Source organism: Pantherophis guttatus, chromosome 3 (genome assembly GCF_059756535.1).
Source record: "Pantherophis guttatus breed Tessera chromosome 3, ASM5975653v1, whole genome shotgun sequence".
NCBI classification, from domain to species: domain Eukaryota; kingdom Metazoa; phylum Chordata; class Lepidosauria; order Squamata; family Colubridae; genus Pantherophis; species Pantherophis guttatus.
In genome coordinates this window covers 127,958,754-127,978,330 of record NC_142065.1, presented here as the reverse complement: position 1 = coordinate 127,978,330, position 19,577 = coordinate 127,958,754, and the positions used below count along the sequence as shown (strand labels likewise).

The window sequence follows — 19,577 nt, the reverse complement described above, 5'->3', positions numbered from 1 at the left end:
CACCAGCAAATTTTAACTTTTCCCACTTGAATGTGCCTTGCCTTCTCCCATCTCCCAGTAGGAAGTCAGAATCAATCCGCACACAATACACATTTGGAATTCAGGAAGTGTTCGTGGCCCACTAAAACCTCCACTTACCCACCAACCCCTTCACAGTATAAGTAGGTATGTGGGAGCTACAGGCAATTGGGGGCATCTTGATAAATACATAAAAACATACTTTGGACATTTAGTTAGACCAAGGATCATGTAATTTTAATTGCAAATAAAATATTAGATCTCTTCATTGGAATACAGTACATGTTTGCAGTAACATAACTGATCTTCACCATCACTACCAAGAAAAAAAGGTGATAATTTTAGATGTTTCTATATCTTTAAATCACCAATAGTCGACGTGTTTGTACCATTTTAACATATACAAGAAAAACTCTAGCAATGCATGCTCTAATCACATTTGCAATATTATTTTTTTTAGAAGAAAGTTCAAGTTACAAACTATTTATAGTTTCATTTTTCACTATGTTTGGAAAAAGGTAATATTTAATAAGCCAATTTTCTCTCTTTGCCACTGGTAATCCCCTGCAATTTATGAAAGATTATATTATTAAAATCTCTATGACTAATTAATGGGAGGGAAAGTGCCTACAATTAAACTATACAGACAATATCAATAGTATGAAAAGTAAACAGAATATGCAGCTGAAGCAGTGTACCACTTCAATAAACAAAGAAACATCAGTTCATGGAAGCAACTGTAATCCTTCAGTAGTTCACCCCTGGATTAAGGGTGGGGGGTGATTTCACAATTTTCTTCCATCATCCCGTACCTTTACATCTCTCATCCTCCCTGGAGGATTAGGAGGAACAAGAAACAGGCAAAAATTCTTCTACCTCCTCAAGTGCAGCTCTGAGTATGAATACAATCCTATAAATTTATGCTGAACACAATTTTATGTTCAAACACCGAGATAAGTAGCATGATACCAAAACCTAATAGAATTCCTGCGTTTTGTAACAGGAAATATCCCCAGCGGCTACATCCATGATCACTAGCATCATTGTGAAGCATTTCGGGTACCTATATTTAAAGAAACATACATAATTTTAAGTCATGCATATTATAATAAATAATGTTTCCACATATGCAGTGGTTAATGTTGGTAATATTGATCAATCTTCTATTATACACATAAAATCTGCTGGAAAATATTGTAGTATATTCCCATCTGTACAATATGGTCCTATTCTTATTTCCAGGCAGCTAATTTCTATATCTAGATTTTTTTTAAATCTCTCTGTAATCCCTTGCATTGGGGTGGAATCAGGGTGACTGAATGGAACTCGAGCCTTTATTGGCCAGATGCCCTTCCTGATGCCTACGCAGAGTTCACAGCAGACAATTACTCATTGTGCCCAAGGAGAAATATCTGCCGCTACCTAGGATCGAACTCACAGCCTCCTGATTGTGAGGCAAGAACTCCATCTCTAGGCCATCACGCCACTCATATCTAGAAAATTAAGGAACCAAGTTCATTTTCTTTATATTTCCATTTCTGTTTTTCAGTAAACGACTTAATTTTCCATGCTTCCTGGATCCACTGATCATTATGTTACTTAAACGACTATTGTGGCTGGTTGCCTGTGATCAAATATGGGTTGAAAGTATTGTGCTTCAACAAATCTTGAAATTCTTCTTAGTATACTATTTCCCCCCTCCCCTCCCAATGCATTAGTTAGAAAGAATCCTACCTAGGAATGTGTGTTAAATTTCATTCTTAAAATGAATCCAGGATGGTCCTCAGAAAATCATAACAATTGGATGAATGAATACATCTGGCTATAATTGCCAGAATGGCCATGTTATTTGGGTAAAGTTTTTACTAAGCTAATATTATTTCCTCACCCTACCCCCATTCCTCTAATCACTACTTCTATTGGCTAGAGAATAAGCATATTCTGAAGTCAGTGCCAGGCTAGTATTCCCATAGAAATATCTCATTGGCATTCCAAAGTATTGGAATGCTATTAATATCTATTAATAAGCATATACTTACCATATCAACAAGAGCAACATACATGAATAGCCCAGCAGTAAGGGCAAAAATCCACATGGAAACATTGTCAGCGTAATGGCCAATAAGTATCCCAGTAGCCATTCCAAGGTATGCCAGCATAGCTGAGAGCGCGTTATAAAGAACAGCTTGTTTGACAGTCATACCAGCTTTGAGAAGTACAGCAAAGTCTCCTTCAAAAGAGATACAAATATGTTTATATCAATCATTTATATTAAATTAATGTATTAAATTTATATTAAAATGTCAGCATTCCACCCACATGGAAGCCGTGTCAAAACATTATTTTTTTCTTAAAAAAATCATTTGCTTTCATATAATCAGGTGCTTCAAAACTTTAGAAGAATGGAGACAAGCGTAAGCATAATTGCTTTTGTCGTATTTGATCATTTTTATGTGCTTGCCGATATGCAAATATATACAAACTAGGATTGTATACAGATAGGATTGAAAAAACCAGTATCTTTTCCCAGGATTTCATGAATGCCCCCCTCAACTGGAGTACAACACCAACCCCCACCCCCCAAAAAACAGGAGTTGCTTATTAAATTGACAGCTTAATAAAAACAATTCAATATCCAAAAAGCAAAAAGTTCATTTCTCAACAGAGATCATTAGAAAATGGAAAGAAACCTAATTTCCAGTATTGTAATGGCTTTATATAAATTTAGGAATTTGGAATATATTTAGACTACTGTGCATAATTTTTTATGCTCTAAGGACGTCCAAACAAAGTAATACCAAAGTACAGAAAAGCCATCCAGAATAATCAGGGAATTAAAACAACTCTCCCATCAGCAAAAGTAACAAGTGTCAGGATTAGTTTAGAAAAAGGGGAAAATTTGGAATGTGGAAAATGTGGAGGAAGGGATGAAGAACGCAAATATGGAAATGTATTTCTCAATTTCTCACAATACCAGAAACCCATAGCATGTAATTAAATTAAATGTAATGATGGCCATGAACCTAGCTATAGAAGGTGTACCAGAAAAGAAACACAGAAAAATATATGAAGAACAAGCTTATCAATGACTACTATAGATACAAGGGCTTTATAATATATTTAGAAATAGAAGAATAACAGTTGCAAAGGAACAAAAGCAGAGAAGGTTGTTGTTCTGATATACAGTTGCAAGAAAAAGTATGTGAACCCCTTGGGATTACGTGGAGTTTTGCATGAATTGGTCATAAAATGTGCTCTGAACTTCATCTAAGTCACAACAATAGAAAAACACAGTCTGCTTTAAATAATACTACACAAACATTAGATGTTGCCATGGTTTAATTGAACATAACATGCAAACATTCACAGTGCAGGGAGGAAAAAGTATGTGAACCTTTGGACTTAATAACTGGTTGACCCTCCTTTGGCAGCAATAACCTCAACCAAACGTTTCCTGTAGTTGCAGATCAGACCTGCACAACGATCTGGAGTAATTTTGGACCACTCCTCTTCACAAAACTGTTTCAGTGTAGCAATATTCTTGGGATGTCTGGTGTGAATTGCTCTCTTAAGGTCATGCCACAGCATTTCAATCGGGTTGAGGTCAGGACTCTGACTGGGCCACTCCAGAAGGTGTATTCTGTGCTTTTGAAGCCATTTTTTTGTTGAATTACTTGTATGCTTTGGGTCATTGTCCTGTTGCATCACCCATCCTCTGCGGAGCTTCAGTTGGCGGACAGATGGTCGTACGTTTTCCTGCAAAATGTCTTGATAAACTCTGGAATTCATTTTCCCATCAATGACAACAATCCGTCCAGGCCCTGAGGCAGCAAAGCAGCCCCAAACCATGATGCTCCCTCCGCCATGTTTTACAGTGGGGATGAGGTTTTGATGTTGATGTGCTGTGCCTTTTTTTCTCCACACATAGTGTTGTGTGTTCTTCCCAAACAACTCAATTTTGGTTTCATCTGTCCACAGTATATTTTGCCAGTAGTGCTGTGGAACATCCAGGTGCTCTTTTGCAAACTTCAAACGTGCTGCAAATATTTTTTTTTGGACAGCAATGGCTTCTTCCGTGGTGTCCTCCCATGTACTCCATTCTTGTTTAATGTTTTCCTTATTGTAGATGTGTCAACAAAAATGTTAGCATATGCCAGAGATTTCTGTAGGTCTTTAGCTGACACTCTAGGATTCTTCTTTACCTCATGAAGCATTCTGCGCTGTGCTCTTGCAGTCATTTTTACAGGACAACCACGCCTAGGGAGAGTAGCAACAGTGCTAAACTTTCTCCATTTGTAGACAGTCTGTCTTACCGTGGACACATGAACATTAAGGCTTTTGGAGATACTTTTGTAACCCTTTCCAGCTTCATGCAAGTCAACAATTCTTGATCGTAGGTCTTCTGAGAGCTCTTTTCTGCGAGGCATGGTTCACATCAGACAGTGCTTCTTGAAACCAGTAAACCCAAAACAGGTGTGTGTTTTTAAAGGACAGGACAGCTGTCAGCAACACATCCAATATCATCACACTGATTGGAGTCAAGGTTGGCTCACTCCTGGCTCCAATTAGCTCTTGGAGAAGTCATTAGGCTAGGGGCTCACATACTTTTTCCTCCCTGCACTGTGAATGTTTACATGTTATGTTCAATTAAACCATGGTAACATCTAATGTTTGTGTAGTATTATTTTAAGCAGACTGTTTTTTTCTATTGTTGTGACTTAGATGAAGTTCAGAGCACATTTTATGACCAATTTATGCAAAACTCCACGTAATCCCAACGGGTTCACATACTTTTTCTTGCAACTGTACTTTGTGACTCCACTGTGTATGTTTGACAGGTTGCTGTGAGAAACAATAACAAAATGGTAGATTACTGTTCAGCATTTAAACAAAAAAACAAAAAATAATACTAGTGAGTCAGTAATGGGAATTTGGGGCTTTATTAGTATAACTATCACTCTGCAGTCGATATACCAGTTAAAGCATGGAAATTATATTTTACTGCTCTCTAATACGTATGTCTTACCCAATTCATGTGGCAACTCATGACAAAAGACTGCAACAGATGTACTTAAGCCACTGGATAAGCCTTCAGTGAAAGCAGCCCCTAGGAAAAATAAATGAACATTATTTAAAAAGCAATCACACTGGAAAATGCAGGCAAATGCACCCAAAAACAAATTTAAATTAAGAAAGATGTTTTCTAATCAGCATTGTTTATTGTATAGGTGAGGTATTGCAAAAACCATGGATTAAATCATACAAGGGAGAACAAGAAATAAATGACTAGTTGAAAGAAATATGCTCCCTATAAAGAAAAGTTTAAAAATACACCCATTTTCTGAACAAAATCTATGTACTTTCAGCTAGCTCTGAAGGCCATTCTTATTCCTATTTCAGTTCTAGTGAAGAGAATCAATTTCCTATCTGTGTACTTGTTTAGATTTAAATGAAGAGCAGTTTACAGTTACACGAAAATCACTGAACTACAGCTTTTAATAAAATGCAATCGGATAAAGAGCTAAGGCAATAGCAACATGACTACAGATAGTCTCCACTTAACAATAGTAATTGGGACCAGAATTTCTGTTGCTAAGTGATAGTCATAAAACGGCATCGCATGACCATACTATTTACCAACAGTCATTCTAGCATCTTCAGTTTCTGTCATTAAGTGAATAACAGCAGCTTAATTGAGGATGTCACATGGATGCCATTTGTGGCTCTCTGCTGGCTTTCCCATCCACTTGGCTTGTAGAAATCCATCAAAGGACACAAATGGCAATCACGTGAGCACAGAGATACTATGACTGATATAAGTATGAAGACTGGTCATAACTACTGTTCATTCAACACCATTGTAAGTTTGAATGATCTTTGAATGAGTGGTTGTTAAGACAGGACCACATGCAATTTTTATGTACTTTAAAACTAAGACATTTTGATTCTTGGTTATAACAGGAAAAAGTAACCAATTATTAACAGAGCTTATAGATAGGAAGACAGACAAATGTACGTCTACCTAAGCGCTAGTTATGTTTAACAAATGAAACATGCATTTTAAGGAATTTGGAATTTCTGAGATAATTTATAAATTGGCTAGGAAAATACTGAGAATTGTGACAGGCTTAATTTTAACAAAACCCTTTTTATTATTCCTCTTCTGCATTTACAAAAAATGTTGCTGCAATGTTGCTCTCCCATTTACATGTATGAACTAGCAGCCACAGGAAAGCCAATACATAAGCACTCACCAATTGCGAGACCGTCACTGAAGTTATGCAGGCCATCTCCCATTATTACCATCCAAGCTAAGGTAGCTATACCAGCATCTTTCAATTCCTCACGTGAATACCGCTGGCTATGGCTATGTGGGTGATGATTTTGATGGTGATGGTGATGCAAAATATGATGGTAGTCATGGTGATGATGACTGAGATGATCTGACTGCCCTAGAGTGTCATGCAAGTGTGAATGGCATTTGTTTCTACATCCTCTGGATTCATATTCATGATCAGCTGTCTCTTTGTGGATCGGTGCGATCATGACCTCTTCTTCTTCTTGTACCATTGGTTTCTGAGAGAGGAAATTTGATGGCTCTTGAGAAAGTACCCCCAAATAATTTTCAGGCCCTTGGAGGGGGAAAAAAAAGAAAACAACTCAAATAATTATCCAATTGAAGAAAAAAGAAATAATTAGAATAATTGCTATATAGGTAAAAGACTTTAGTTGTTTTATTTTCACATGTTTTTATTGGAAATATACCATGCAAGTAAGTAAAGAGTGTTCTGCTCTACTTTATGTTTTAGGACAAACCTATAAAGGGCAGGCACACTTTAACCATACATTATGCCACATGTTTAGAATCATATGTTTAAAAACTGGCCTATGCATAAATGCATCTAAAGTTCAGGTTCCAACATGTGCCCATAATAATCAAGATAAATACCCATCAGGTTTCCTATCTCACCTGATTTTTTTCAAAAATAGATTGCACTCATTAAAAAGTGACATTAATGAGAAAATAAAAATAATGATTATAACCTATGTTTCATTTGCAGTGTGTCCACATGCCTGGGGTTAAAAAAAGTGAAGATAATAAGAGAGTATCCTGGAACATTCTCATGACCTGATTTTGCCAGGGCTACCATGGCAACCTTTTTTTTAAAAAAAAATGCAGGATTTTTTTCTATTACAATGGGAACTATTTAGTAACAACTCCCGTTGCATGGTTTCAAAATCCCCAATGTATCAAATCAAATCAAACCTGTATTGTCAATGCGCAATCCACCAGCACAAATGGTTCTAAGCCCTTATCTTGCAGCATGTAAAAATCACTTAGAGAAGAAGCAGTGCAAACTGAACAGTCGTTTTCAAAACTTACTCCTAAAGGCCAAATTAACTTCCGATGGATCAACCTAGCACAGGGATGCCTCACTATATATTTTTTTATTTAGATAACAATTTATAGTATTTATAATAATAACTAGCAGAATATAGAGACGTGATGACAGTAAACATCTATCATCTCTCTACAAAATCTCTGGGTGAGAAAAAAAAGGGATGGTGTATAGTAAGAGCCAGTTGGTATAGTGGTTAAGGTACAGGTTTAGAAACTGGGAGATCATACATTTTCGTCCTGCCTCAAGCACAAAGCCAGCTGGGTAGACCTCAGGCCAGTCACTCTTTCTCAGTGTTAGGAAGCAGGTAATGATACACCACTTCTAAAAAAAAAAATGCTGCCAAGAAAATTGCAAGGCCAGGAATTAAATACTGACTCCAAGGTACGAAAAAGGGGGGAAATACACAAACAAATGACAATGAAGAGAAGCTGTTATGGAGGAAAAAAGCAGGGATGAAGAAGAGGTTGCAATAAATCATGTCTGCCAAAATAGCTCTAGTAGCCTCTAGTGGAGAAATGCAGAAAACTGCCAATAACGTCTAAATCATTATAGTGATGATGATTGAGGATGAAAAATTATGAAATTAGGGATATTCTAAACAATTTCTGCACCACTTACACACCCTATTACAATTATTAGACTTTTTGTAAGATTTTTCTTTATAACTGTAGTGGCCATCTTTCAAAACCTGGGACTGAGAAGGGAACTTCTAGATTGTCAAGAACTGAGATGCATATTGGCCGTCCTACTTCAAATTTATCTTCCCTATGTTAATATTTGGAACATGAAAGGAGCTGCAAAATTGAGACTGAGGATAAATGCTAAGTCAGCACTGTTTTATGACAACAGCAATATGTTTCTTAATAGAATGTATCTCATTCATTACTCTCCGTAATGAAATGGTTTTTATTAAAGGGAGAGGACAATTCTCATTCACTTAATATATTTGTCAGAGATGGGGAGACAACAGGGAGGTCTGTTAGAAGAGAAAAAACAATTTCTCCTTTTTATATCCAATACTGTATTAGAAAGTGAAATCTATAATGCATTTCAGATTGAAAATAGTATCATGTATTTTATTTTTGTTCATTCTGCTTTGCTTAAACTCTCTAGTGCTCTTAGTACCCACAGAAAATTTTTTCAAACTGCAGAGAAACACATGCAAAATAGGAAAAGAATGTTTTGTATACAGGATTTTATATTAATTTTATCCTACTTAAAAATTGAAAGTTTCCAGGCTAGCATACTAGATCTCAGATCTTCTTATATTGCCATAAATACATTTCACAAAGTTTTAGAAGATATTTATACAAAGTTTATTGAAACTTACTATCATCTGCATCTATTTTGTCATCATTTGCTGAAAGTTGAGAGTCATATTTAGACAGCTGTTTCTTGATTTCTGATTCATCATCATCATTTTTTTTCTAGCTCCAAAAAAAATACATTGAAGTTGTTAACATTTTGGCTATACCTCCTGAATGACACATATATCAACAGAATATAGAAATAGAATATAGAAAAATATAGAAAGTGGAATAAAAAATATGGACAGTGGAATAGAAAAATGTTGAAATGCATGTGAAATTTCTCTAAGTAGCAGACTGGTTAGAAAATAACCCATAGATTTTTGCTATTGTAATATTTCATTCAGTTTTAAAACCTTACGTCAGCTAGAACTTAAAATTCAATCTCAAATACACTTAAGGATATATCAGGTTTTTTTCCTTTGAAAAACTTTCTCTGTAATGGTGAAATCTAAGTAACTGACACTATTACACAAAAGCAATATCAAGTGAAAACATTATTCTATAAATTGGTTATAAGCATTACTTTCAAATAGTCTCAATAGAAGAAAATTTAAGCAAAACAAACTTCTGATGAAAACCAGTGGTTGGTTTCTTACCTTTTTTTTCTTATCCTTAAACTGTTTAATTAATGTGATCAAGTGCTCAACAAGAAACATAAAATATAATCCCCCAAGGGCCGTAAGGCCTTTCCATGTAGAATCCAAATAAGCATTCTCTTCTGAACTTTGGAAAACTAGATGCTTTAAAGGGAGATCGTTACTGTGTGCCATCAAAGGTTTTTCATGATGATGATGGTGCTTTCCATGAGACTGAATGTGGAAAATTAAAAAGAAAAATAGTTTAGACAACACTCCATATAGAAGAAGATGAGAAAGGATGACTAGAGAAATAGTGATGTTTGTCAGTCCAAGAACGGTATGTAGCAGGGGTCCCCAATTCCTAGTCCATGGACCGTTACTGGGCCGCGGCATGCCAAACTGGGCCACACAAACAAGTGAAGCTCCATTCACAGGATGTAGGCAGCATGTGAAACCACACACCCCTCCTGTCTGTGGAAAAACCTCTCCATGGAACCGGTCCCTGGTGCCCAAAAGGTTGGGGGCCACTGGCATATAGACAACAAGGTAGAAAAGGTGAAACTTGCATTTTATTGCAATCAGTGACCACAAGTAAAACTGACAGACTAAGGCCTGGGACAATTCTAAAACAATAAAAAACTCTGTAATTTTAGACAATACATATGAAAATAAGATGAGATTATAGTCATAAGTCCTTGTACTCCTTGCAAAAGCCCCAAGTAAAATGGGTGTGTGTGGTGGAGGTTGGAGGAACTGTTGCATTAATTTGACCTACAGGATATTGTTCACTATCATTTTAAAAAAGAGTGATACCTCACCTGTAACACCTGTAAAAACTAACTATAACATCTCATACTATTTCAGGGATAAGACTCAAAATATATTCAGATGACTGTCCAACTACATTTAGCATAATAGTTACATTTAGAAACTCAGATGCTTCTTTATGCCAGCTGTGAAATATTTCCAAATTATACCAAATATTTACTTATTTTTAGCCAAAATGTCACAGGTTCATTTGATCCCTAGAATATTTATTTGTTTTGAATACAGTAGTCAGCTATGATACTAAACCTTTCAATCCCCTCAAACTGAATGACACAGAATAGCTCTTGTATTATTTGGCAAATCTAACCTGACCACAAACCATAATTGGCAACATTAATGATAAGTTCTTTCCAATAGTTATTTGTCAACCAATAACTATAGTATGTAACCAAACACAGCTTGAATCAGTTGATGCAACAAGCTTATACAAGGAATATCTATGTAGAAAAATATGTGAACTACTTGCCAATGATCCTGGACACAAAACATAAAGGCAAAAATATGAAAAATCTCAAAAGTTTGGATTTTATAAATGTTCATATTCAATTATCTATTGTCTGTCTTTGATTTCTGTGCCACAAATATTTAGCTATATAAACTCTTTTACTAAATCAAATTGCTACTGAATAGCCTTGTCACATGTCTAAACTGCAATGCTATAAACTTCCCATAACGCTCTTCTCCCAAAATAATTTTTCTTTTCAACCAAAGCAGAAGGAGGTGATTTTTCTCCCACTATAAGCTATGAAAGCTACAAGAAGAAAGGAAGAAAGGAAGGAGAAATGTCTCCCTTGCATACATACAAGAAGTTTCACAAAGCAAACTTTTCCTGAAAAATTCCCAAACACTACAGTTTACAAAGAATTCTACCTGACAGGTTTTACATTACCATAAATGCTTATAGGTTGAATAAATAGTGAGCAGAAACAGAGACATAAAACAGAATTAAGGAGGCCAAGCATAATGGGACCTTCTGAGTTTTAATGGCATAAGATTGAATACACAAGGAGAGAAGAAATTAAATTGAAAATGTTTTTCTTACTTCACACCTATAGTCAAATCCACCAAAGGGCTGATGAAAGAATGTGACTTTTAAAAAGCAAATAATAAGGATGATGCCCAAGCAATATTTCTACTGGGCGTGAATAGAGGTTTTTTCAGCAGGACTTGAGCTGGCTATAGTCCACCTTCCCCACAGTCCTACAGTTGCTTCATCCCCTTCCTAACAGCTGGCATAAAACTGTGTGAGTACACTATGTTCACATCATTAGTAGTACATTTACTTTAGCTCTAACATTGTTAAGAAAAATGCATCAAATGCAGAGGAGATTTAAAAGATGATGGGCAACACCAGATCATCAGATTAGATGCTTTTGTTTCATTATGAGTCCTTTTTCTACTTACAAACTTCCACTGACCAAAGAGCACTGCTGTGCTTCAAAGGAACAAATGCACTATTAATAGAAAAAACAATGTACTTACATGTGGAAGGAGATGTAAAAGAGCATCTCCGCTTAGAGTTCCAACTGCTAATGCCACCAGGAAACTTAAGAGGAACTTGAAAAACACACGATTCATAAGTGGCACCAGTATAACACCCAGTAATGAAAGAAAACTGATAATGGAAATGGATATAAAGCCACCAATCCAAGCTGAAAAGAAAAGAGCTTTTTTATCAAATGATTCAAACATACATTCTTGATTAAATAACAGCTTTCTTCCATTTTGGCAACTAGTTAAAAGAATTTTCTAACCTAAAAGATCAGTAGGATTTTTATATGGTTTGTTGCCATTTATAAAAAGACCTATTCCTTGAGATAAAAAATACAAATGTTTTGATTCAGATAATTCAGCCAAAATAAAGCCACTCCTGGAATAAGAATGTATTACACCATCAAAAACAAGAGAAAGTAGAAATATTAAATGGAAAATCTGCCATCAAACTCACCAACTTGCAGTGAATATGTTTTTGGAGCTGTTTCAGCTTTTTCACTTGCTGCATGAATTATACAATTTCTACCATCAATCTGGTTAATTATAGCTGGACAAAGATAGCTAAATTCTATGGCTGTCAAAGACGCTTGAGTACTTATTCCATGGAAAAGCATCATTTCTGATGTATTAAAGCACTATGGAAGAGAGTTAGAAAAATACCCACATTAAGAGATATAATTTCAAAACATAGCAGCTTTTTTTCAACTGACAAACTTCATAAGACAAAAGTGATTTTTTAAAAAAAGTTAAAAACGCATCAAAGCTATTACATTTGATTACTTTATAGCATCATAGAGCCAATGCATTTTTGTATGTCACAAATAATTTAATGATGTGTTTAAAAATCAAAGATATTACAACTAACTTTGAAAACATGGCTTGTGCTATAGGAAAACAATATAACTAAATGCATTTTTAAAAAAAAAAAATCTGCCAAACTAATTTTATAAATATTAAAATGAAATCCCTGAAGATTGCATTACTTTTGGTAATTGGGCGTCCCCCGGGCAACAATGTTGTCACCGGCAAATCTTTTCAATCCAAAAGTACCCTTAGGTTACAGGCAGACTTTATACATTTATAAGCAAGCATCAGGTAAGTTTTTGCAACATTGATGGATACACAGCTTTTTCTTCCATTATGGACCAATATGTCAAAATTACTAATGTAAGTATACAATCTTCAAAATGTAGAAGATTGATAACTTTCAGAAGTCCAGGGTAGGACTGGCAAAGCTACTCAATACAATTATCTTTTTTCTATTTAAATAACCCATGTAAACAGAAAGTTCCCATACTCCTTAACGGTAGTGATAATGATGAATGTTCTTATTCAAGCTATACAATTTCCAAGATTTCCATTTTAAAGTTTCATACAGGAATTACAAGCAAAGCAGACCACATGGAAACTGCTTTTCTCCATGAGCTAATAAATCAGTTATGCAATTTAGGAATTTTTTTTCTATATACCTTTGAACCTGTGGATATCTAAACATTTCAGTATACTCAGAAAGATCACAAATTGCAGGCATGTAAGAATTAATACATTTAATTTAAATGTTTAGTTTAGTTTATGTCATTGAACCTCGTACAAAGAAATTAAATGCCATCTTGTGTACATAATTATAAAAATAAAACAAAAACACAAACACACATCCTTCACATTCTATACAATTGAATTGAAAACCGATATTGCATTAATATTGCACTATAAAGTAGAATGTGAACATGACAAAGTTGTAGAAAGCTATTCATTAGGTTAGGATCAGCTCAAATCTCAGTCAATGACAGCACAATCCCAAATTTGCCAAATTGAATTGTTCAATTTAAAATACTTCAGAAATTTGTTACAAGGAAAATAAATCCAGTGATCAAGAACCTTGTTTGTTTTTCAAAGAGCAAGATTAAAATACTGATGAACAAGAGGAACTTCAGCATGCAACTCTTTGCATGATTATCATATGTGAAAGCATCTGAACCAACTCTTAGATGGCATTTTATTTGGAAGTGGAATAACACAGTGTAGAATGCCCACAAAATAAAGAGGTAAATAAATGTTTTTTTTAAAAAAAGCCTTTCCAAATATATTTTGTGTAATTTGTTTGCTAATTTTAGAACACAGGGGACCTCCTGTTTCAGACCGCCTCACAAAAACAAGTGATTCCTTTGCTTTTCTATTTAAAAACTTACATTGCTGCTGCTTCCTAGAACAGTGCTGGGGTTGGGGCTGACAAAGCCTATGTGTGCTGACAATTCTGCAGTTTCCGAGTGTTGTAGCAAAGGGTTGCCCTCTGTAGTTGTGGTGTAGGTAGCTGTTGTTATGGCAACGGTTGTACTCTTGTTATCCATGGATTCTTGCTGGTGGTCCTCCATATTCTCTGTTCCAGGCACATCTTTTGCTGGGTTATTCAAAAAACCTTTGCTGCCATCACCTGATTCATCATTAGGACAATAGGTTTTGTCAGAGTTTGTCCCGAGTGTAGCATGATTGTGATGATGGTGGTAATGATTGTGATCTATTCTTTTCACTTTCTCAATGCCTATGCTGTGTAGCAATTTTTTAAACCCTTCAATATTCAATGTATTGTTCTCCCCATAACGAGAGAAGAGATCCTGAAGATGATGTCTCTGTCTACATAAGGCCAAAGTAATATTAATACCAGCTGCCTTCTCAGGAGTGAGTTTCTCTGTAGTTTGTGGAATTGTGGCTGGTTCCAAGCTAGGGTAGGAAGCATCACAAAACAAGAATGTGGAAAGTAAGTGAAGAAAACCTATGTAAAGTTTGTTTGCCATAGTAGGGTCCTATGAAAAGAAAATGACATAAAATTAATTTTAAAAACTGGCCATATATATTATTCAATTCATGCAATAGAAAATAAAATAAGTATTTAAAAGAAACCTCTACAAATTTAAAATGATAAATTGCACACATTTTACTATACGAAATTCTGCTTTATTTATTTCAAGCAGTACCAGGTAACTACTTTAACATAAATCCAAGATAATATAAAGAAAAAGGATATATACAAATATAAAAACAATCTACAATTTGAAGAGATGGCAATATACATGTGAAAAATTACCATCTATAAAGAATATATCTAATTATAATTATTACTATTAACTCCAACCAAATTTGATAAAATTGTAGGCCCTGCTTCTGAAGTCTTACTACTTTATCTGTCATTTTTTCTAATGTGGCAATTGAAGAGAATTTATTAATCCACTACTCAATTGTTATGTTACCTAACATTTTCCTATGTTGCACAATTATTGCTTTGGCTAATAAAATTAAATAATCAGTTCTTTGTTTTTAAGCTTATGGTTTGATCCTATAAATAAATGCAGTAAGCCTAACGCTGGACAACATTCAAGTTTAGTGATACTTATCTCTCCAAAAAATTTTCACTGAGGAGTTGTAACTTTATCATATGACCACCACAAATGAAGAAAATGACCCCTTTTTTGACAACCTCCCCAGCATTTGGAAGGATAATTTTGATACATATGTGCCAATTAAATAGGAATCCAATGTCAAAAATATATGACCTTTCATTGAAATTCTTGCATTGAAGTTGTAGTGACTCTGCCAGCTTCCAAAACTGCTGTCAACTTTTCCGTTTTTTTGGACCACCAGGTAAGAAACCCAAGCTTCTTTTAATCCCTTTGGTACATACCGTATTTCTCATTCATTGAAGGAATAACCTATATATTTTTATCTCTTTTCTTTTGGTTGTTATAAATAATAAGGTATTAAATTCTCAAAATTGGTATAAGGCCATATTGCTGAAGCTCTAATATTTCTGTTGCACAAAAAAGATTTGAATTGATACCAAAAAAAATCATCGTAGCTTTATCACCTATTCATTGCCCTTATCTTATTGAAAGTTGCAAAATTACAAGAAAACTTGTAATTTAAAGATCAAGGAAAAATCATTATTGTTGGTAAAGTAAATGGTAAGACACTAGTGAAAACTATCATTCATCCCAACTCACTGTTACATACAGGTATTCCTCAATTTACAACCATTCATTTATGACCGTTGGAAGTTACAATGGCATTGATAAAAGTGATTTATGGCCAATTTTCACACTTATGACTACTGCAGCATCCCCATCATCATGTGATCAAAATTTGGACACTTGGCAATTAGTATGTATTTGTGACGGTTGCAGTGTCCCAGGGTCATGTGATCACCTTTTGCAAGCTTCTGATCAGCAAAGTCAATGAGGAAGCCAGATTCACTTAACAACCATTTTATTAACTCAACAACTGTGGCAAGAAAGGTTGTAAAATAGGGCAAAACTCACTTAATAACTATCTTGCTTAGCAACGGAAATTTTAGGCTCAATTGTGGTCTTAAGTCACAGGCTACCAGTACAGAGTTCCTCTATAGATATTCAAGATTTCCAAAGGAAACACACCAAATAGCCTGAATAAAAATCATTTTGAATTTTCATTGAATACTTTCCAATATTTATTTAATCTCTATTAAAGAGATTAAATAAATGTTATTTATAATATTTAATTTAACATAATAACTCTGTTATTACTTTAAATAACAAGATTTCAGTTTTATGGTACTCGAAACACTTTGCTACATTCTCATCACCCTAATGTCTTGGGAAGATGAAGCATAAATGTATACACAACTATAATAATTTGGAAGAAGGATCACAGCAGTGGTGAAATCCAATTTTTTTTACTACCGGTTCTGAGGGGGTGGCTTGGTGGGCATGGTGGGCATGGCAGGGGAAGGATACTGCAAAATCTCCATTCCCATCCCACTCCAGGGGAAGGATACTGCAAAATCTCCATTCCCACCCCACTCCAGGGGAAGGATATTGCAAAATCTCCATTCCCACCCAACTCCAGGGGAAGGATACTGCAAAATCTTCATTCCCACCCCCCTCTGGGGCCAGCCAGAGGTGGTATTTGCTGGTTCTCTGAACTACTCAAAATTTCTGCTACCGGTTTTCCATAACCTATCAGAACCTGCTGGATTTCACCCCTGGGTCACAGACAGGAGACAAGACAATCAAAAGTAAAGGTAAGAATTTAAGTCCAAGGATAAGCATTTTATAGTTAATTACCACTAATCATAACATGGGATATAATTCTAAAATAAGAATTTCAATCTTTTAATTGAATTGAATTTACAATAGATACCAAATAGTAACTGACTGCTATTAGAAGTATATTGGGACTTTTGCGAGCATTTCCTGTTTGGTGATGCTGTAGAACTCAGATAAGAGTATATTTCATGCTGTGCCAGTAACCAGATGACCTATTTGCAGCTACATGAATATTATCTATGTATCTACTCTACACCTACAATCAATGAACCTTTCTTTCTTTCTTTTATTAAATTTATATACCGCCCTACTCCCGAAGGACTCAGGACGGTGAACAGGCACAAAATAAAATACAAATACAAAAATTAAAAGATATAATTAAAACCAGATTAAATAATTTAGCCCAAGACAATTAAAAAATCCCAATAATTTAAAACAAATTAAAATTTCGATGTAAAAGAATTTTAAAACAGGGGAGAAAATTAGGCCAATCTTCATTAAAAAGACTATGTAGTTTATCACTTATGGGATAATTTTTTCCTTCCTGATTTCTCATCTTATACTCTTGCATTGACAAATGTCCTAGTTGCATTTTTCCACACCTAAAAATCAGAGGAAACATTGATGGATATATCAACAATTTAGGGATCATAGATCTTAGAAATTAGGTTTCTACATTTACCATTCAACTTATATTTTTATCTTGGATTTGCAAGAAATTTTACTTTCTTCCTCCCTTTCTTTCAAAACATCCAAGTTAACATACATGGTCCTCCCCATTCCTCTCATTTTATTCTGAGATCCACCTGCTGAACTAAGAAGAACTGAACTATGAAGAACTTGTAATCCACCCTCCCAATAAATTCTGGCAGGAAAAGACTGAATTTGGGACAGACAGGCAAGTATTGGCCAATCAACCAGACATTGTGGTAGTAGACAAAGACCCAGAAGACAGTGGTGGTGATAGATGTAGCAGTGCCATCAGGAGCAAGGAGTATGAGACGCTAGAGAATTATCAGGGCCTGAAGGAGGAAGTAGAGAGAATGTGGAAAATACAGGTAGTCCTTGACTTACAGCAGATCATTTAGTGACTGTTCAAGTTATAATGGCACTGAAAAAAGTGACTTAGTTTCCACACTTGTGACCGTTGTAGCATCCCCTTGGTCATGTGATCAAAATTCAGATGCTTGGCAACTGACTCATATTTAGGACGGTTTTGCAGTGTCCCGGGATCACATGATCCCCTTTTACAACCTTCTGATAAGCCAAAGTCAATGGCAAAGCCAGATTCATTTAACAACAGTTTGACTCATTTAACAACCGCAGGGATTCACGTTAACTGCAGCAAGAACGATCGTAAATTGGGGCAAACTCACTTAACAAACGTTTCACTTAGCTACAGAATGTTGGGCTCAGTGGCGGTCGCAAGGCGAGGACTCCCTGGTAAAGGCCACCAAAGCGGTCCCAGTCGTGGTTGGAGCCTTCAGGGCTGTGACTCCTAAGCTGGGAGAGTATCCCAGGAATGACAATCACAGCTCTCTGCCCAGAACAGTGCAGTGCTAGGATGTTTTGGCAAGTTGCAGCATGCCATGAGCGGAAAACCCTGCACCTGGCGAAACTCCTCTCCTACACCTTCCTCCTTCTCGGCTATTAGAAAGGCACCCTGCCCTCTATTGTGCAAGAATTTCCTCTCTGATTAAAACCAAAGCAGATCCTGTTTATTCAGGCTGATGGCCCCGAGGAAGGGCCACAGACAACAATAGCCCTCTCCTTTCCTCCTTAGCCAGAGATAGACTGCCATGAGCCATGGACGCTTTGGAAGCTTGATCTACTACTAACCAGCTAAAGCCACGTTCTCCCCCGTTCAGCTGATGAAACAAGAGAAGGTCACCGATCGCTGCTGACCCTTTAGGACCCTCCAACCATCAAAAGAGCGGCTTCCGGACAACTAGCGCCGCCGGGCTAAGGGCTCGCCCCTCGCCCCTCGCTCCCCGCCCCCCCCCCCCCACAACCCAGACCAACAACCACGAAGCCGTGCTTCCTCACCAACTGCTACGGTCCATTCCGCGCCCGGAACCACCTTCACTCACCGCCCGGAGAAAGAGAGCAGCAAACCGGCCTACAGACTAAAGGGGGATGACGTCACTAAAACCAGCCAATCAGAACACGCTTTATGGTCAGTTGGGCGAATAAGAACCAATAAGCAGTTCGTAATTCCACCGCGTTTCGTCCTCGGAAAGGAGGGCCCTTCGTCGAAAGGGGAAAAAAAAGCGAAGACAAAAGAGTACTGTACACAAGGCGGCCCACGTGGGGAGAATGGCGGCCTCTTGCGCATGCGTGCACTAGCAGGCGCGTAAACGTGTAGGGAGGGAAGTGATTTCTTGGTGGAAATTTAGTAGGCAAATTGGTCGGCTTAGATTTGCGGTTCGCCAGACTCTTCTTTGCACCAGCCCTCGCTCTTAGATATGTATAAAACGGGTTTTTCTATCCAGCTGGTAGCGTAACGTTTAACAGCAATTAAACTTTTCTTCCACCGTCCCGAGAGAGATCTGTACAGTTTTAGTAAATGTTTGAACTAACCCTAAAGAACAGAGGTCTTCAAACTTGGCAGCTTTAAGACTTGTGGACTTCAACTCCCAGAATTCTGAAGTCCACAAGTCTTAAAGCTGCCAAGTTTGGGGACCCCCGCTATAGAATAAAGTCACACCAGAGTCAATCATTTATTTATACTGGATCTATCTGAAACCTCACTATAAGCCATGGCGTCCATCTACCTAGAATGATGGTGGATCTGACACTTTTTGGGCTACACCTTGATATTAAACAGGAATCTAGGGCATAAATTTTCATGGACTTTGATGTTAAACCTGA

General features: G+C 36.4%; 1 protein-coding gene across 7 annotated transcripts; it reads right to left on the bottom strand.

Annotated features, from left to right (window-relative positions):
* Nucleotides 1-233: 233 nt before the first annotated feature.
* SLC39A6 (solute carrier family 39 member 6) lies at nt 234-19,024 on the bottom strand. Of its 7 annotated transcripts, none has more exons than XM_087891280.1 (11): nt 16,518-16,643; nt 15,180-15,537; nt 13,821-14,432; nt 12,086-12,266; nt 11,620-11,789; nt 9,328-9,540; nt 8,752-8,848; nt 6,273-6,650; nt 5,045-5,125; nt 2,058-2,248; nt 234-1,081 (listed from the first exon to the last, which is right to left on the bottom strand). In XM_087891280.1, exons 3-11 carry the CDS (start codon nt 14,421-14,423, stop codon nt 929-931), a joined length of 2,067 nt encoding a protein of 688 aa, XP_087747406.1. In that variant the 5' UTR covers nt 14,424-14,432; nt 15,180-15,537; nt 16,518-16,643; the 3' UTR covers nt 234-928. The 7 variants fall into 7 exon arrangements, with proteins under 7 accessions (XP_087747406.1, XP_034267732.1, XP_034267735.1 ...); XM_034411841.3 differs by having other exon boundaries at nt 15,308-15,537; XM_034411844.3 differs by having other exon boundaries at nt 15,180-15,356; nt 16,518-16,642.
* Between the last annotated feature and the right edge of the window lie 553 nt (nt 19,025-19,577).

Coding starts and splice junctions, on each gene's coding strand:
- SLC39A6 (XM_034411841.3), bottom strand. Junction 11,790..12,085: donor AACATATTCACTGCAAGTTG/GTGAGTTTGATG, acceptor TTTTCTTTTCAG/CTTGGATTGGTGGCTTTATA. Junction 6,651..8,751: donor CAAAATAGATGCAGATGATA/GTAAGTTTCAAT, acceptor TCCCCCTCCAAG/GGCCTGAAAATTATTTGGGG.